Source organism: Trichosurus vulpecula, chromosome 4, assembly GCF_011100635.1.
Source record: "Trichosurus vulpecula isolate mTriVul1 chromosome 4, mTriVul1.pri, whole genome shotgun sequence".
NCBI classification, from domain to species: Eukaryota; Metazoa; Chordata; class Mammalia; order Diprotodontia; family Phalangeridae; genus Trichosurus; species Trichosurus vulpecula.
Genome location: NC_050576.1, coordinates 45,190,139 through 45,210,422, shown reverse-complemented (window position 1 = coordinate 45,210,422; position 20,284 = coordinate 45,190,139). Strand labels below are relative to the sequence as shown.

At 42.0% G+C, this 20,284-nt stretch overlaps 1 protein-coding gene across 1 annotated transcript in view; it reads right to left on the bottom strand.

Annotated features, from left to right (window-relative positions):
- Positions 1-20,023, bottom strand: part of MCOLN2 (mucolipin 2) — an 83,425-nt gene extending 63,402 nt beyond the window's left edge. The window contains exon 1 of the mRNA XM_036753272.1: positions 19,926-20,023. Within this exon, the coding sequence (XP_036609167.1) occupies positions 19,926-20,023 (98 nt within the window). The remainder of the gene's footprint in view (positions 1-19,925) is intronic.
- Between the last annotated feature and the right edge of the window lie 261 nt (positions 20,024-20,284).

Here is a 20,284-nt window from a genome sequence, read left to right as displayed (position 1 = left end):
TTCTAAAGTGGAGAAAAATCTGGCAGAAGAGAAGCAAAAGGCAAAAATGTCTTATCTTTTTAAAACAAAAACAAAAATAAACATTTGCTTTCTACGTAGGTCAAAGCCGTTGACCTTGAAACCAACTTAAGAATGACAGGTCTTCCAGAAGAACACCATAATGCAGAATGATACAAGAACATTGCCCAGAATTTTTGAATATATAGAAAAAAAATCAAAAGAATCCACAGATTCTTTCCAGGAAAACAGCAACAACAAATATGTTTGAAAGGTCAGAACACCTAGGGGCTAAATTCAGCAATTCCAATGACAACATACTTTGCAAGCAGCCAGGAGAAAGACCCAGAAAAATAAAGGAAATGAAATTTGAATGATACAAAGTTATTTCACAGCCACTAGAAACTAATGAAGGAAGTAGAAAAATATAGTTGGAAAAGTAAAGGACCTCAAGTTGCAACACACAACGACACATCCGGCAAACCTGAGCCTAATCAACGAAAACGATGCTCAACAAAAGAAAGGCATTTGAAGTATTTCTAGAATAAAACCAGACGTGGGAAGAAATGACATGTCTACCTCTGGGGCAGTCTCTTCCCCCAGGAATATTAAGCTCATGTTATTGTTAATTATTTTTAGCCTATATTGTCTACTTTAACGAGTTTAGAAGGAACAACGAAAAAATGCTACCTTAAGGCTCAGAGATTATCTATTATTTTCTGTTTCATGAAGTTGTTAAATTAATTTTCTAAATTAATTTTCTAAATTGATTTTATTATAAGCTAGTCAAGGCACTTAAGAAATGTTTCCTCTCAACAAATTAGTTACCTCTTTAATCTTTCAATGTACATAATAATCCACTTGCTGATCATCTGTAGCCAGTTTTTAGTCCCTGAACAATTTCATTTTATTAATACTATACATTATGATGCATAGCATATACATGCAATCAATTGACATATATTTATTAAGTTCTTACTATATGACAGGTGGGCAGTGAGTTGGCACAGTGGATATAGAGTGCCAGGTCTGGGGTCAGTAAGACCTGAGTCCAAATCCAGCCTCAGACATTTGTTAGCTGTGGGACCCTGGGCAAGTCACTTAACCCAGTTAGCTCCAGTTTCCTCATCTGTAAAATGAGCTGGAGAAGGAAATAGCAAGCCACTCCTCCAGCATCTTTGCCAAGAAAACCCCAAATGGAGTCATGAAGAGTCAGACACAACTGAAATGACTCAGCAACAACAAACGTGATAGACACATAAGGCCTGGCGATAGAAAGAAAAAGCAAAAATTGATCCTTGCCATGAAGAAACTTACATTCTAATGAGGGATACGACATACACACACACACACACATATGTACGTGTGTGTGTGTGTGTGTGTGTGTGTGTGTGTGTGTATGTATCAAAGGTACTTTCAAAATAGATGGAAGGCAACCTTGGAGGAAAAGGCATTGGGTGGGGATGGGTGGGGGGGCATCCTACACAGAATGATATTTCCTGAAGGAAGCCAAGGGCAAAACTCTACATCAAAATAGATAGGCAGATAAATAGAAGTAGAGATATAGATGTATACACCCATAGACGGACATATGCATATACACACATATACATATATACAAGATCAGCTAGGTGGTGCAGTAACAGGTCTGAAGTCAGGAAAACTCATCATCCTTAGTTCAAATCTAGCCTTAGATACTTACTAGCTGTGTGACCCTGGGCAAGTCACTTTATCCTGTTTGCCTCAGTTTTCTCATCTGTAAAATGAGCTGGTGAAGGAAATGGCAAACCACTGCAGTATCTTGGCCAAGAAAACCCCAGATGGGGTCAGAAGGAGTAAGACACTGCTGAAAAACAATTTAGTCACTAGAGATGATGAGGCCATTTAAAGGGCTCACATCAATTATCAGTATTTTGAGGTGAAGGGGGAAAAGAAGAATTTGTTTCAAAATGTTGGTAGAGTTACACATAATGTAAACTTTGAAGCTTTCTCAATACCTTTGTGTGCTCTAGCTTCCAAATGAGCAAGTGATAAGAGCAGTGATTAGCCCTGTATCTCTGCCATTACAAAAGAATTGAGAAGAAGAGGAAAGGATGACTGTAATTTATAGTGATGTTGTGTTTCTCAGTTTAAAAAAAGCCTTCCTCACAGCTATCATGTGAGGTTGGTAGGACTAGCACTGTTATCCTCATTTTGTAGATGGAGAAGCTGGCACTCAGAAATTAAATGTCTTAGGATCAAAGGATTATAGCTTTAAAGCCGAAAGGGTCCTCTGAGATCACCTGATCCAAACCCATCATTTTTCAGCAGAAGAAACAAAAGAGGTTGAATTACTTGCTCAGGATCGGTGACAGAACCAGAATTTGAATTCAGTACTTGTCTGACTCCAAATCCAGCATACTTTCCGATGGGCTGTGCCTGAGCTCACATAGATAGGAATTACTGGAATCAGTCGAGCCCAAGTCTTTTGAAATTAAGCTTAGTGGTTTTGCTACTATATCGTTCTGAAGGAGCATGGTGGAGTGGAGAGACCACCAGACTTGGGGACAGGAGGACTCAGTTTAGTAGCTAGATTACATAGCAGGTAACATTAGACTGCTGTTCAAGACCTGAGTTCAGATTTGACTAAGGTCAGACACTTACTGACTGTGTGATCCTTGGTGAGTCACTTAACCCATTTATCTATGCTTTCTTAAATGTAAAGTAAGGAGGATTAAAAAAAAATAGCACCTAGCTCCTAGGTTGGGGTGAGGATCAAATGACTATACTACTACCACTATTACTACTACTACTACTACTACTACTACAACTACTACTACTATTACTATTACAACTACTACTACTAGCATTTACGTACCACTTTAAAGTTTGCAAAATGTTACATATATATATATGTGTGTATATTTGTATATATACACATATATATATATATACATACATACATATATATATATTCATTTTATTCTCACAACAACCTTGGGAGGTAGATATTATTATCATCCCCATTTTACAGATTCGAAAATTGAGGCAGAGATTAAGTGGCTTGCCCAGGGCCACAGAGCTAGGGAAGTAAGTGTCTGAGGCCAAATTTGAACTCATGTCTTCTTGACCCCAGGCTTTATCCACTGCACACCTAGCTGCCCAGCAAGTGTTCATTTAGCAAACCTCAGAAGTGTAGAAATGCTGGTTTTCTTCTTACTTCTTCTTCTCTTACCATTTACTAGCCACATCACACTGAACAAGTCACTCCTCCCTCTCTGGGACTTAGTTTCTTAATCTGTAAAATGGGAACTAGAATACCTAGGCTCTCTACCTCACAGATTTGTTGGGAAGAAAGTACTTAATCAACCTTAACACACCCTAGAAATGGGAGCAATTCCTCCTAAAGATCAGTCATCTCAGAATAAAAGGAGACCTAAAGACTGATGCATGCCCACAGCTCTTCAAGAAAATATAGGAACAGAAAATTGTATTCTAAACTTTGAAAGTGAGGGTTCAATGTCAGCAGATGGAAGTCATTCTGCATCTTCAACTGCAAAAGGATGAGAGAGAAGAAAATGGTAGAGCAGTGGGCTGGCCGAGCCTCAACAAGGAAGGAACAAGGGGAAATGAAAATTCTAAAGTATAAGCCCAGCAACGAGCAGATGACATTTAAGATCTCTTCATTACAATGCGCTCAGCAGAAATAAACAGAAACTACACACCTTATGAATTATTTACTTTTTTCATAAACTAGGGGAGGGGGGAAATGAAGACCTTGGGGTTTTATAAGCTCAATCCATCTTAGAGTTAGGACCAGCCTGCCAAGAAGAAAGCTTACTTTGAAACATTAAAACAAGGCTTACAATGGTCTGGCTCACCACCCACACGGTTGACTTAGAGCTGGAGGAAGACTGACTTTGGAAGGGCCCATAAAATGAAAACCCTGAGGTCAGAAGTAGTGGGAGTTAAAGAAGCAACTCAACAGTGACTCTAAAATTAGTGAAGAAAGAAAAATAGAAAGGCAGATGGAAGAAATGAAGGAAGAAAAAGAAAGGAAGGAAGAAAGAGGAAAGAAGGAAGAAAACATCTAACACAAGCAACTCAAACTGTCCTATGGTAGGTAATGACAAGATTACCATGAATATTGAATCATTCTAATCTTAGCAAATCAGTTACTTCTTGGTTCAGACACTGGAACAATTAGCTTAAGGACACTGAGTTCAGTTCTGGATGTTACGTTTTAAGATAAGACAAATAGGAGCACATCTTTTTGGTTTTTTGGTCATTTTTCAATTGTGACCAAGTTTTTGTGACCCCCATTTGAAGTTTTCTTAGCAAAGATATTGGAGTAGTTTGCCATTTCCTTCTCCGGCTCATTTTACAGATAGGGAAACTGAGGCAGACAGGGTAAATGACTTGCCCAGGATCACACAGCTACTAAGTGTCGGAGGGCACATTTGAACCCAGGAAGATGAGTCTTCCTGACTTCAGACCCAGCACACTCTATGCACCATAGTGCCATCTAGTTTCCCAGGTACACATCTAGAAGGGGGCTATTAGTATGATGAGATCATGTCATAAGAGCAAGGTACATGGGATAGTCAGTTGGAGAAATGAAGGTTCATAGGCAAACATGACAGCTATCTCAAGGATGTGAACAGCTGCTGTTTAGGATTATTAAATCTTATTTAGGTTTCCAGACATATTTAGGAACTCCAGAGATATTTGTAAAAGTCTCAAAAAGAACATTCTAGAACTGGAGTCAAAAGAGCTCAAATCTAGCCCCAGACATTTAGCTTTATGACCCTGGAGGAAGATGGACTTTAAAAGGGCCCATAACATGAAAACTCTGAGGTCAGAAGTAGCAGGAGTTGAAGAAGCAACAACAGTGACTCTGAAATCAGTTAAGAAAGATAGAAAGATGGATGGATGGATGGAAGGAAGGAAAAGAAAGAGGGAAAGGAAGAAAGGGAGGGAGGAAGGAAGTCACTTATCTTGTATTTGCCTCAGTTTCCTCAGCTGTCAAGTAGGGATAATAATAACACCCACCTCCCAGCATTGTCGTGAGGACCAAATGAGAGATACTATTTGTAAAGCACTATATACATACTAGCTATTATTATTATTATTGAATATATAAATCAACAAACATTTATCTTGAGCACTTCCTATGTTCTATCTAGACAAAGTGCTAAGAGATTCAATGAAAAAGCAAAAACACTCTTTGCTCTCAGAGCTTAAATTCTCATGGGAGGGACAACGTGAATATAAAAACATATATATGAGATACATAATAATATCAGATAACATTATATGGTACCTACTATGTGCTGAGCACAATGCTAAGCACTTAACAATTATTACCCCATTTGATCCTCACAGTAAACCTGGGAGGAAAGAACTGCCATTATCCCCATTTTACAGATGAGGAAACTGAGGCAAACAGAGGTCAAGTGACTTGTGCAGGATCATACAGCTAGTATATGTCTAAGGCTAGATTTGAACTCAGGTCTTCCTGACTCTAGTCATACTGTATCCACTGTGCAAACACACTGAGTAGACATCTTAAAGGAGAAGTCACTAGCACCTCGACATTGGAAATCTATCACCACAGAAAGGATGGATGCCATTCATCTGCTGGGAATGCAAGGTCAGTACCCTCATGCCCTGGCTAATGGTTTCTCCAATGGTCCTTCAGCTGAACTTCTGGCACAGCTGTTCCAGACTCTAGTTTTCCTCTTTCTAGAAGCATAGCTGGGTTCAAAGTGATCAGATCTAGAGGCCAGGCAGCCTGTAGACCAGTCCACACAGTCTGTATGGGCTGCTGTGGAAATAAGTTCTCATAGTCTCCCTGGAAACCCGGGCAATACCCACTTGGTATCTTAAAGCAGAGGTGTCCAAGCCAAATAGAAACGAGGCCACAGATCCATATAAAAGCATCCCTTAGTTTTAAAATGTAATGTTATCTATGTTTGATTGTATTTTTATTTATTTGGCTAAATATTTCCCAATTATGTTTCAGTCTGGCTCAGGCACCAGCTACAGGTTTGACATTTTCTGCTTTCAAGGTTTCCCCTTTTGCTGACATAGTTCATGCTTCACCTGCAGAATCTTACTATCAAGGACCACCCCCCCACCCCAATCGATAAGCAGATAATAGACCCCGGTCAGTCACCAGGGAGGTGGGAGCCAAAGGTCCAGATGGATTTCCCTCATTGACCAAACATTATTTTCTGAGTGTTCCAAGCATAGCAGCAGCAAATTGTAAGGAGCAGACTGTCTGTGATAAGCTTTGAGTAGATAGGGAGCCTCCTTAGTTTATGCACCCCAATACAGCTGTCACACACTGAAGAGAAATTAGACTTTTTCAGCTTGGCCCCAGAGGGCTGAACAAGGAGTAATGGGGTTGATGCCAGAGAGGTAGATTCTGGCTTGATAGAAAGGATATAATTCCTCATGACTAGAGCTGTCTAAAAGGACAATGGGCTGCCTCAGGAGGTAGTGGGCCCCCTATCACCGAAAGGCTTTAGAGCAGATTGCTATAACCATGAGTCTGGAATGTTGTAAGGAGAATTCCTATTTAGAGATGAGGTGAACCTCCAAGGTCCTTACCAACTCAAATTCTTTCATGCTCCTGACGAGAAGTTTTTAAGAATGTGAGAAAATCTTCTGAAAAGAAATAGTAACAATCTTAATTTTTTACACTGCGTATCATGGTTCAGTCAGCTAATTGAGGCATGTTTTGGGGCCTTTTTCCAGAAACTGCAATGAACTATGTATTCAGATTAATGGAAATTTCTCCCCAAGTTTGAACTTTCTTGTATGAGAAAGCAAAGCTGAGAATGGTATCTTCAGGAAGAAGGAAAACATTCGGACGAACTAGCTTTAATTTCAATTTAAAAGTCAAAAATAGAATTAAGTTTTTAAAAAAAGTATAGTCTTTTTAATTAGAACTACTATTTGATGGACATCTCTGGATAAGCATAGGTGGGGAGAATGGATAGTCTATAGCCTCATTATAATACTTCCTTTGAGTCTGGGCTGCAAGATTCTCTATGACAAAGTCTGTAAGCTCTTTGAGGGCACGGACTGTCTTTTGCCTCTTTTTGTATCCTTGGCACATAGTAGGCATTTAATAAATATTTTTGGATTGGATTACTGAATTGTCAAATTTGGTCAGCCTTATTCTGTAATATCTCTAGAATACATCCCCTCCTTTCTCCTCCCTCTGTAATCATTCTAGTTCAGGCTGTCCCTATCTCTAGAATGTTCTCCCTCCTCACCACTAAAACTCTAGTTTCCTTCAAACCACAAGGCAAGCCCCTCCTACAAGAGAATTTTCCTAATCCTCCTCTCCCAATGCCCTAGCCATTACCTTTCGTTTCTTACGTGCGTGTGTACACATGTTGTTTCCCCTAATAGAATAGAAACTCCTTGAGGACAGGAACTGCTTCACACATCCGCCTAGGTAATATGCTTAATGTATCATTCTGTGTCACTCCTTTACTTAAAGATCTTCAGTTATCCCCCACTATCCACAAAATAAAGCATAAACTCCTTTATATGCTGGTATTTAAGGCCCTAATTTTCTTTTCTAGACTTATCTCACCCTATTTCCATTCATTCTCTCTGCAATAGGTCATACTGGATTAGTCACCATCACCTACTGTTGCCCTGCCCTTGTGTGTCTATCTTTGTTCATACTGTCCCCCATTCCTGGAACAGACTCCTCCCAGACTCTGTTAGATATCTTCCTTTAAGACCTCACTCTTATGCCATGTCCATCATTCAATAAGCATTTAACGTCCCTCCCATTTGCCAAGCACTGGGCATGCTGAGGGTACAAAAACAGAAGTGAAAAGTTTCTACTTTCAAGATACTTACAGTACAGTGAGTGAGACATATACACAACATATAAATATAAACAAAAAAAAATACCAAACAAATACAAGTTGGTGGGGGAATATGGCCCTAACAGCTGAGGGGATCAAAGGAAGCCTCATGGAGAAGGTAGCTAGAAATTCAGAATGGCAAAGCATGAGGAAAGAGTGAATTCTTGGCATAAGGAACAGCCAGGGCAAAAGCACAGAGGTGGAAGATGGAGAGCCGCATATAAGGAATAGTAAGAAGGCCGATATGATGGCCCTCTGTGCAAATAAAGGGAAATAACATATAGTAAGGTTGGAAAGGTAGGAAGAAGCCAACTTGCCAAGGGTTTTAAATGCCAAACAGAGAAGGTTACATTTGATCTTGGAAGTAATAAGGAACCACTGGAGTTCATTAAGTAAGGGAGCAACACAGCCTGATGGGAACTTTCAAAAAATCAGTTTGGTGGTTGTGTGAAGGGTGGAATGGAGAGGGAAGAGATCTGAGCCAGGAAAACCAATTAGGAGGCTATTCGAAATGGTTCAGGCAAGTGGAGATGACTGTCAGTTACCTCCAGCTAGGGTAGAGGCTGGATGAGAGAACAGGAAAGATTAGAAACATGGAGGAGGTGGAAATGACAAGCTTTAGCAACTGATTGGATATGTGTAGTGAGGGCCAATGAAGGGTCAAAGATGGCTGGAAGGTTGACTACCTGGGAGACAGGAAGGAGGGCAGAGACCACAACAGAAATAGAGAAGTCCTCCATGAAGCCTTCCCCAACCGACCAGCTGAAAGTGATTTCTCCCTCTTCAGTTTTCTTATAGCATTTGCTTGAATCTCTCTCCCTCTCTCCTTTGCACTTGCCACATTCTCCCTTGCCTCCTAGCTTTTTTCCACTATCACACGGTAAGCACACAGGACATCAGAATTGGAAAAGACCCAAGAGGTCACGTAGTCCAACTCATATCTGAACAAGATCCTTAACGAATAAGAGCAGAGCCTGTTTTCCCTAAGCTTCTAGCATCAGCACTTGTACACAGTAGGTATTTAATAGATTTTTGAATTAAATTGAATTGCCAAGGTCAACATGATTAAAACCATGCCACAAATCAGCAAACATGATACCCGTCAGCAGGACTCAACTAGAACAGGATACAAATGCAACACCAATGGAAACTCTTCAGGATGAAACATCCTGTCAACTGAAGGTTACATTTAACACATTCCAGGAAGTAATGAGGACCCAACCAAATCCCTCAATGGGTTCCAGAGTTGGCCTCCCAAGGGAGTCTAGTGATTATGGGCTTTGTACAGGTGAACACATGAAGGGCTCACATAACAGATTTAGAACTAGAAGGTACAGCAGAGGTTCACCTAGAAAAAACTGATTTTACAGAAGAAGAAACTAAGGCCCAGTGAAGCTAGCTAAATGAGAGGTCCCAGCCCACTTGGGTAGTAGGGAGTAAAAATGAAATTTGAATGCATTCCTCAGACTCTAAATTCTATGGTTTTTTTTTTTCCAGGCTCTACCTTCCTTAGGGAAGTAATTACAAAATTTTTAGTAAAGAAAGGAACAAGCAACTATTAAGCTCCTGTTGTGTATTAGGCACTGAGCTAAGCCTTTATTTACCAGGGGCCGGTTTACAAGACCTTCAAACACCAGATGAGTTTTATATTTGATCCAGGAGGTAATAAGGAACACCTGGAGTTTATTGAACCTGGGATGACTTTATCAGCGCCAAGTTTTATGAGAAACATTTTGGCAGCTGAGTGGAGAATGGATTATAGTAGGAAAATATTGGATTTAGGGCAACAGGCCACACATGAGGGGATGAAGCCTGAAATAGGATGGTGGCTCTGAGTGGAGGAAAAGTAGAGATGACAAGATTTAGCAATGGATCGGATACGTGGCATTACTGTATGCCAGGAACTATGCTGAAAACTTTCTATAAATATTATCTCATTTCATACTTACAGCAATCCTGGGAAGTAGGTGCTATTATAATCCCCATTTTACAGTTGAGGACACCAGGGAAACAGGTTAAATGACTTGCCCAGGGTCACATAACTAGTAAATGTCTGAGGCTGGATTTGAACTCATGTGAAGAGTTGGGGATGAAGCTGAAGATGAGAGCTTGAGTGACTGGGACAATAATAATAAGTAATAAGTGTGAAGAAGAAAAGTTTGCTGGTGAGGGGAGCGTGGGGGGGGGAGGGGAGTGGTTATTATACTAAGTTCTGCTTTGGACCTGTTGAGTTTGAGATGCAGAAGGGTTGTTTGTGGTTGGTCCTTCATTCTTGAAGAGGACCATGACATGAGGGAGATGATGACATGACTTGCAATTGACTTTGATGTGAGGGAGGACTGTGCAAGGTCACCAGAGTCATCTGGGTCCAGTGGCCTGATATCGATAAAGACAACTAGAGGCAGCCCAGGATGCAATGGGAGACCTTGGTCCTTTTAAGCTAAGGACTTTCCAGATTCTCACTTTGAGTGAGGTATTTCAGTGATAGGCCTCTTTAAGAAGTGAATCAAGGGACGGCCCCTTTAATCAAAAAAAAAAAAATTCAAACTGAGAGGGGAAGACCCTCAGGATTGCTGGCCACAAGAGAAACAATTACTATTTACATTCACTCTGAGCCAAGAGGGCCCAAAAAGAAACCATTAAGTGGTGCTTGGGAATGGACCCATTGTTTTCCCATCCATGAGATCCAGAGTGACTTGTGTTTAAGGCTTGGTCTTTGAGAAAGAAATTTAGCCAGTAAACCTCAAGTTAACTAGGTTGATTTCGGCTGTCAAATTTTACCCTCCTTTGGGCAGAACACCCTTAGGTAGAGGGAGAGGGGAGGGGAGGTGGAGGAGGCTGTTGATAGTGAGTTCAGGAGAGAGACTGGGGCTGGATATATGTAGACCTGGGAATGGTACATAGAAATGATAATTAATCCATGGGATCTGTTAAGATCACCAAGCATAGTAGCACAGAGGCCAAAGAGGGCCCAGAACAGAACCTTGGAAAACACCGACAATTAGTAGATAGGACCTGGACAGAAGATCTAGGTAGGCAGGAGAAACAACAGAGGATGATGTCATAAAAATAGCTTCACAAAAGCCCAAAGGAGAGAATATTCAGGAAGAGAATGGAACAGTAGTAGAGACCAAGAAGAATAAGGACTGAGGAAAATGGCCATTAGATTTGAGAATTAAGACAGTAATGAGTAACTTGGAAGAAGGAAGTTCAGCTGAATGATTAGATAAGACAGGCTATAGAGTTGGGAGGTAAAAATAATAGACAGTCACTACAGCATCATTTGAAAGAACTATACATCAAAGAGGCAAAAGGAAATATAATACGGGTAGCTAGGTATTGCAGTGGATAGAGCACTGGCCCTGGAGTCAGGAGGACCCAAGTTCAAATCTAGCCTCAGCTGTGTGATCCTGGATAAGTCACTCAACCCTCCAAAAAAGGCAATGTAATAAAACTTTCTAAAGATTAGGTTTTACACATTGCACATGTATTTCCTCATTAGGAATTCCCAATACCAATGAAATCTTGATCTAGTCTCCCAAAATAGGAAATTCCAAACAAAACTCACATTTTTCAATACATTGATCAGTTCTGCTGATTTTTTTTCCCTCTCAAAAAATACTTTGTTATATGAGACAGGTCTCTGGAAAGGGCTTGGGAAGAGAGAGATAAGTAGGATAATTATGATATAAGAAACAGAAGTGAGGTACCATCTCACACCTATCAGACTGGCTAAATTGATAGAAGGGGAAGTTGACAAATGTTGAAAGGGACATGGAAAAAATGGGACACTGATACACTGTTGGTGGAATTGTAAACTGATCTAACCATTTTGGAGATCAATCTGGAATTATGCACAAAGAGTTATAAAACTGTGTAAACCCTTGGACCTAGGAATACCACTATTAGATCTCTTGCCCAAGGTGATCAAGAGAAAAGGAAAAGAACCTGTATGCTCTAAAATATTTATAACAGCTCTCTTTGATGTGGCAAAGAATTGGAAATTAAAGGGATGCCCATTGACTGAGGAACAGCTGAATGAGTTGTGGTTTACGATAGTGATGGAATACTACTGTACCGTAATAAAGGATGAGCAGGTTGGTTTTAGAAAAACACGGAAAGACTTCTATGAAATAACAAAGAGTGAAACGAACAGAACCAAGAGAACATCGATGGCAATATTGTTGGAAGAAATAACTGAATGATTAAACTATTCAAATCAGCTCTGAAGGATTTATGAAGGAAAATACTATCCACCTCCAGAGGAAGAACTGATATGTGGAAGTATGGCTCCACATCTTTGTCTATATCTACATAGACATAGAAATATAGCTATCTATATACTGTTAGACATAGATATAGGCAGGCAGACACATAGATAGATAGATAGATAGATAGATAGATAGATAGATAGATAGATAGATAGATATAGATCTATCAGATGTTGGCCTTCTCTAATGAAGCTGTTGGGAGGCAGGAAGGGAGAAAATTTGTAATTCAAAATGTAACCAAAAAAAATTTTTTTTAAAACAGAAGACATGAGTAAAAGTTTATTTTTTTAAAAAAGAAATGAATGAGAAGAGGAAATGGAGTTTAGCAGAGAAGCATATAGAAAGATATAGAAAGGATGGATAATTTCGGTATGAGAACCCCACTTACATAGATCACAATCTTCCTCCAATTGAACCTCCCTCAATGGGGGAAGATATTGAGTATCTTGCCTTGGGTCACATGGCTAGTATCAGAGACAGGTTTGAATCTACTGCTTTCTGACTCAAAGCTCAGAATGCTTTTCAAGGGACTTAACAAATTTAAACAGTAGGTTAACTGTTTTCCATGAAATAGTAAAAAACAAACAAAAAAAGGAGAAAAAATAGAGGCAAGGCCTCCAGTACACCATGTACAGGAGCAGCTATCTGTTTCATCAGGGTGGAGAGCTGCAGCTAGAGTCAGGAAGACTCAAGTTCAAATGTGACATCATTACTACTCAAACTCCATGTATGACCCTGGGCAAGTCAATTTGCCTCTATCTGCCTCAGTTCCTTCATCTATAAAACAGGGATAATAATAGCAAGGTTATTGTTATGATCCTGTGAGATAATATTTGTAAAACACTTTGCAAACCTTTAAAGCAACATGTGTCTATACATATACACATATATGTAAACAGAGCTATCATTATGATTATTGTTGTGTAAGGGTTGCAATCCATATCTGCGAAGGAAGTACCCAAGCAGATGAGTTCACAGATTTCACTAAAGCAGTTTTAACAAATGTGTCAGCTCAACTCGATCCAACATTTTACCCTTTCATTAACTATGAAAAACCTCCAAAAACATGACCTGTGATAATTTTATTCTTAACATCAAAGGTTAAGAGTTCTACAGAAAAAGCTTCTAAAGGTCTTTACCTCTCGCTCCCTGCCCGTCCACTTTTGTTTTTTTTTTTTAAGAAACACTTGAAGTCTTCACCTCAAGGACATAATCTAGCATATAGCAACAGCTGAGGCCTTGGAGCTACAGATTCTGCATAGAAATAGCAGTAGACACCAATCGAGACATGGAAGCTTTCTCTTGAATAATACCAAATTTGAAGGAACCACACAGATGCTCTGGGAAACTCAAAGAGTGGTGCTGAACACCGAAGCCCAGCGGGGCCATCTCGTCCAGCCCATACTGCGTAAGTAGCTCCTCTATACCATCCCCAACTGGCCTTGGCTTGAAGATCCTCAGTGAGGGGGGGACCCAGAAGTTCCAGAGACAGCCCCCTCCTTCAGGACAGCCCTAATTCTTAGGAAGTTTCTTTCCTGACACCAAATCAAGCTTGAATTTGCTTCTTTGCTACTTCTCCCACCCCCTTCCACACGGCTAGGCCTCCAAATCCCCTGCTGACAGCTCTCTTGGTCTCATCTCCAGGCTAAAGGATATTTGTTCTTCTCCATGATCCTAAGTGTTCTAGGACATCCCAGGATGCTCAGGGAGTGCTGGCTGTGTGTCTCATGACCCTGTGGATTTTATTTGGCATTTTCTGGTTTGGAAGGGTTGTTTTTTTCTTTTCCAGATTAGACCTTGATTTCAAAATGAGGAAATTCTCTCTCTACATCTGGAGGTTAGTTCTTACACAGCAGCTTGTAAGCTTAGGGAGTTTTCTGGAGAATTGAAGGGTTAAGTGACAGCCAATGTGTGTTAAAGGTAAGTCTCAAACCCAAGCCTTTCTGGCCTTGTGTACCAAACTGCCTCTCTTTCAAGGGCTATCCTTTACCAAAAATTTATTTTTCAATTATGGTTAAAAAATTCTGAGGATCAAAGTTCTCCAAATGATTAGGCCACTATCCCCACCTTAGTACCTGACCATACATATTTATTTGATCATCATTAAAATCAGTTTGTTGATCAACAAATATGTCTTAAGTGCAGGAGATGCAAAGGAAGGCAAAAACATGGTCCCTGACTTCAAGGAGCACACATTCTATTGGGGGAGACAACTTGCCATATTTGCCTAGTCGTTCACAAAAACAACTGAATACACCAGATATATAGAGTGTAAATGGGAGATAACTTCAAGGGAGGGCTCTTCCCAGTCTATCCCACTTTGAGCAGCTGCTAGGTGGTAGATGGGAGAGAGTGCTGGATGGGAGTCAGGAAGGTCAGAGGTCAAGTCCTGCCTTAGAGAACTTCTTAGCAGTGTAAACCTTGGGTGAGTCACTTTTAACCTCAGTTTGCCTCACCTGTAAAAGTGGACATAATAACAGCACCTACCTCAAAAGGTTTTGTGAAGATCAAATGAGGTAATCTTTGGCTCTTTACAAATGCTTTGTCCCTTCCTCCTTTCCAAAAAATAATTTTTTTTTTAATGAAGGAATGACTAGAAGAACAGGAATTTCCCTAAAAGACAATTCCAGTTAAGATCTTCTGTGACCACCCCCTCATTGTGCCCAGAAAGCAGAACTCTAGCTATAGGGTATTAAAGGTCACATCACACACAAAAAAAGAGAGAAACGTCCATCCAATGGGGAAAAGAGTGGACTAAGCTGTGGAGGGAAACTCCATTCTCAAGCAAGACTGGAATAGGTCTGGGTGTAGAGGCAGCAGTCTTATTGGCTGGGGGCTTTCTTTAATGTTCCCCTCCCCCAAACTTAAAAAAAATGTTCTTTTGATATCTTTTGTTTTGACTTCACAATAATTTCTGGAAATACGATCCCTCCCCCTTCTTTCAGAAGGGGCCCTCCCTTTTAACCAAGAAACCCCCAAATACCTCAGCAGCTGACGACATTCTGGCCTAGTTTCCCACCTCTGCCCAAGAAGAGCTTCTTGGCCCTTAAACTTTTCACCAATTACAGAGAAACGTTTTCAATGATTCTCTACAGAAATCCTTAATGAGAAAGCCCGCTATACTATACATACCCCTAATGAGCCCCGAGGAGGAAAGAAGAATCATAATTAACCCTTTCTTGGAAGTACTCAGAAATGTTTCTGAACAAATTCTATCTAGAGATTTTGCTATGTTGGTGCTCCTCTAAGAAGAGCTCCATATGTTTTATCTAGGCCTCGAGAGTCTTTGCACCTTTATGGAATCCTACTTAAGGAGCCCCAAACATTAGAGGAATCATAATTGAATAGAACTGAGTCATTTTTTCCTGTGTATATATATATTTTGTTTATACATGTCGTTGTTCGGTCTTTTTTTCAGTCATGTCGACTCTTTGTGACCCCATTTGAGGTTTTCCTGGCAAACAAAACCTTTGGCAAAATCTTTGCCTTCAAGAAAACCCCAAATGGGGTCATGAAGAGTCAGACAGGACTGAATGAAGGAACAACAAAAAGCAAGCCAGTCAACAAGCGTTTATTAAGTGCTTACTACATAAGCATTTAATAGAGTGCCAGGCACCATGGTAAGGGTTGGACAAGTCCAGTAGAGGCAACAAAAATGGGGAACGTAGCAGAAACATCCCCTTGCAGGCCAGCAAAGCAGAACCATGAAGGAATCAGAACATATGGACTTAAAAAAAAATTTCCCCAGACTCAGAGCAGAAAGGCGTGTGGGTGGGGGAGGGCAGCAGCAGGATAGAAAAGAACAAGCCTAACCTAGAGAAAAATGAGAAAAATGAGAGAGGAAACAGTGAATGTCTCAAGTCCCAGCTAAAACCCCACCTTAATTCTAGTACCATCCCTGGGTTTGTTGTTTAGTTGTTTTGGTCATGGCTGACTTTTTTTGGCAGAAATACTGGCACGGTTTGCCATTTTCTTCTCCAGCTCAGTTTACAGACTAGGAAACTGAGAAAGACAGGGTTAATCAACTTGTCCAGGGTCACACAGCTGATAAGTGTCTGGGGATAGATTTGAACTCAGGTTGTCCTGACTCCAGGCCCAGCACTCTTTCCACTGGACCACCTAGCTTCCCTTCCTTTGGTTGATTATCTCCAATTTATTCTGTACCTAGCTTGTTTGTACTTAGGGTTTGGCTTGTTATCTCTGCATTAGAATATAACCTCCTGGAGGGCAGAGATCTCCTTTTTCTTAGCATTCCCAGGGCTTAGCACAGAACCTAGCACATGGGAGGTGATTAAACGTTCTTGACTGGCAGCAGATAGTACAGGGTCTGTATTCTGATAATTACTGCCCATGTGACATAGGCGGTAAACTCCCTGGCCTGTGGCTTAAAAAACTCTTCTATATCTGGAAGAGATGAGGCTAGGCTAAGGAAATCTACTCTCTTTTGTGTTCATTCCAGAAGAGAAGAAACAGGCCTCCACCTTTCTTCATTCTCAGCTTTTTGCTGGCCAAAGAGATTAGTTTATGACCGTGCCCTTTTTTTAATTTGGTGAGCTTTATTTTGGCCTGGTCTTTATCTTTTCTCACTGTTAACGTGTTAAATTTTATATTACAGTTTAAAGTTGTTACATATACTGTGGTTCTCAAGCAAGGAGGAGGAAGCTGGGGGCAGGGAAGGCCAGAGAGGCTCAGAATGAAGCACTTGCCTGGTTTCAGATAGTGGGCAGGGAAGAAAAGTCCATAGCTAGTCATTGGCAAAGGTCTGGAGAGCCTGAGAAAACAAGGCAATTTTGGAATGAGCTCAGGTTGAATGACCTGGTTTATATCAAAAACAAAGGGTGTGCCTTTTGAAGGTTTGTTACAATAGGTTTTCGAGGCAGGGATAGTTTTGTGTGCTTTTTAATTAAAAAGAGCTGCAAAAATCCCAGAGAAGCATTGGCAGGCCTTGGTGGGCCCTCTCCCTTCCCTCACCAAGCTTCCAGGGTCCAATAAGGTAATTCTCTAAAGGTTGGGAGCAGCTATGCTAGGTCTAGAAGGGAAAGGACCATCAAAGTTAAGTAGTCCACCTTCTCGCCCTCTATTTTACAAAGAGGAAACTGAAGACAAGAGATTAAGTGACTCACCCAGGGTTTCACGGATCTAAAGGGCAGAAGCCAAACTGGAATTCTGGTCCTGTGACAATAAGTCTGTCAGTTAAAAAGCACTTATTAACAGCCTACAAAGTGTCAGGCCCCATGCTAAGAGTCAGGGAAGCAACAAAAGGCAAAAAAGTAGTCCTTTCTCTCAAGGGGCATAATGAAGAAACTTGACTTTGCAGAATTTGAGCCACTTGGTCAGAACATTCTCAGGGTGGCCAGATTGCTGCAGAAGTAAATCATCAGGTCAGTTGCCCATTCTGTGCCAGATCAGGCAAAGGCACAGCTATTCTACCAGGCTCCCACCCAAAGTCATTTATGTTCAAATCCCTCTTGATAGAAAGGAGGGGGTTACCTAAATTACTTTTCTGTGTTTCTTCTTTTTTAAAAATAGAGGAAAAAACCACTTCCCTGAGTATTTCGATAATTATTTGGGTTGAGGAAAAGATGCTAGCAGGGGTGGAGAACTTGTGGCCTCAAGGCCACACATGGCCTTCTAGGTGCTTGGATGTGGCTTTTTGACTGAGTCCAAGTTTTACAGAGCAATTCCTTTTATCAAGGGGATTTGGTCCGTGAAGTTCCGATTCAGTCAAAAGACCACACTTGAGGACCTAGAAGGTCATATGTGGCCTTGAGGCTGCAGGTTTCCCACCCCTGTGGGTAACGTATGGAGCTAACCTTGTTAGGATTCAATTCAATTAACTTCACTGTCAATGAACATGGGTATTTTTAGCCCATTTCAATCTACCAGCATTTCTGAAGCACTGTCTCTGGGCCAGGGTTGTGTTAGGTACAGGGGATCGGGGGTAGTCCCTGCCTTCAAGCAACCCACAGTTCTAAGGCCAAAAATGGATACGAACAATTCTGTTCAAATAGCATTTGTTAAGCAAGTATTATGCACCAGGTTGTATGATAGATGGGCTATGAGTCAACAATCATTTGTTAAGGACCTATTAGTGCCAGGCACAGTGCTTAGCACTGGGCATATGAAACAGCCACTAGTCTCAATTAGCTCATAGTCTAATAGCCTGCAAACAACTTGCACTGAGAAACAGAAGGAAGGCACTAGTTTTTAGGGAATATGAAATGTTTATTTCTCCCTCCCTGGTACTTCTTACCTCGCTAGTGGGCCTTAAATACATCTGTAATATTCTAAGTCTGTTCTGGGGGGAAACAGGAAAGTCTCCAAATATTATTTAAAGTAAGTCTAACAACTGAGCACTGTATTTGCTTTGGAGGAAGGAGGAGAGAACATATGCCTGTTTACATACGCTACCTTCTGTCAGGCTGAGCAGCCAATAGAGTCTTTTTATAGGTCTGAACTATGTACTCTCTCATAAAGAAGGGGAGAAGAGGGGGGCTTGGGCAGATCCAGCCTAGTGGCACTGTATCTCTCCACCAAGAGAGGAAACTGGGGTTAACCAAATTAAAACCTGCCAACCTAAGTGAAAGGCCAGTTTGTTCCACCAGGAAAGCTAGGATTTGCTTGTCTGATCGAGTATGACACATAAAGTGAAGACGAAGCAGGAGAGCCTCCAGGAGGATGGAGTCATCCACTAGATGAATTTTTTTAAAAACAAATAAACAAAACCAGGACAGAGGCCTGCCAGAGGAGGCCAGGAAAAGAGGTTCACCTGATGGCCACACGGGAAAAACTTGATCTGTGTCTCTTGTCTTGAACGATAAGATAAGGCTTCCAGAATTAATTTCCTTGGCTTTCAAAACTTTCCAAAGCTATCAAATTCAGAAAAGTATACTTGGGACGAAAAGATGGACAGACCGATGAATGGACTTGGACATGAACAGGAACACAAACACACAACACACACACACACACACACACACACACACACACACACGATTTGCTCACCAGCTCCCAAAGGGTGAAGTACCCAACCCATCCTTCTTGGCTCACATCCTATCCTAGCCCCCAGGGCTGACCCCTTGGAGTGGGGCCATCGAAGCTCTAAACACCCAAGAGTGGAACTGAGCACAGGGGTGAGGGGCGGCCCAGAGCCTGGGAGCCTGGCGGGCCGAGTATCCGGACTGAACCACGGGACTCAAAGGCTTCTCTGTGCCCCCACCCGCAGGAGCAGGGAGCGTAAATACTGGTTTCCGCCCGCAGCGGTAAATACCACCTCACTCCTCCAGCAGCTGGGGCTGCAGTGGGTAGCCCTAGGGCGAGGACCCAGGGCTGGCAGTGAACTTCAGAGAGTTTGAAAGTTTCTCCACCTACGTGACAGGTCATCCAGGGTCCGAGATCTCGGAGCAGAGGTGGGAAGGACCGGGGAAGTAGTGGAAAGGGAAAGACGGGAATACTCAGCTAGACTGAGGAAACTGAGGTTAGGGGCGGGGGAGACAAATGGTAAGGGGCCGGCGCGTGAAAGAAGATGGAGAAACCAGGTGGGAGAAGGCAGGCGAGAAGTTCAAGGGCCAAGGGATCACTCTCCACCTGAGGTCCGGGGGAAAGGGGTGGAGGGAGGGGGTGATTTCTAACTCCTCAACTCCATCCAGTGCGCGGAGCTCGCACAAGTGACTCCCCTCCTCACTAAGTCTGAGGGGTGTTGGGGCAGAAGGGCCACACTGTCCCTCCCCCCACCCCGTCCTCCAGCACCCCCAAACCGCGGGCTCCGCTGCGTTCCACTGACCTGTTGCTGTTCCCCCAGGAGTTACTTTTAGCGGGGAATCTCACGGGCAAGTCCATCGCGTCTGGCCCACGGGGCAGCCGGCGGCAGTGCTGAGACATAGGGAGGTGGAGGTGGAGGTAGAGGTAGAGGAGGAGGAGCTGCAGGAAGAGGAAGGCGCGCTCGGACTTAAGCAGGCAACTAACCCAGCAGGTGTCACGTGAAGGCCCCTCCAGGGAAGGAGAAAGCCGGTGAGGTGCTTTCACCTACTCGCCCCACAGCTCCTGGTACCTCTGCGGGTGGGGAAACCCAGCCCCGGGAACTGTCCTGCTTAGAGGAGGAGAGAGGATAAGGAAGCGAAAGGGGTGAGCAGAGGCAGAGCA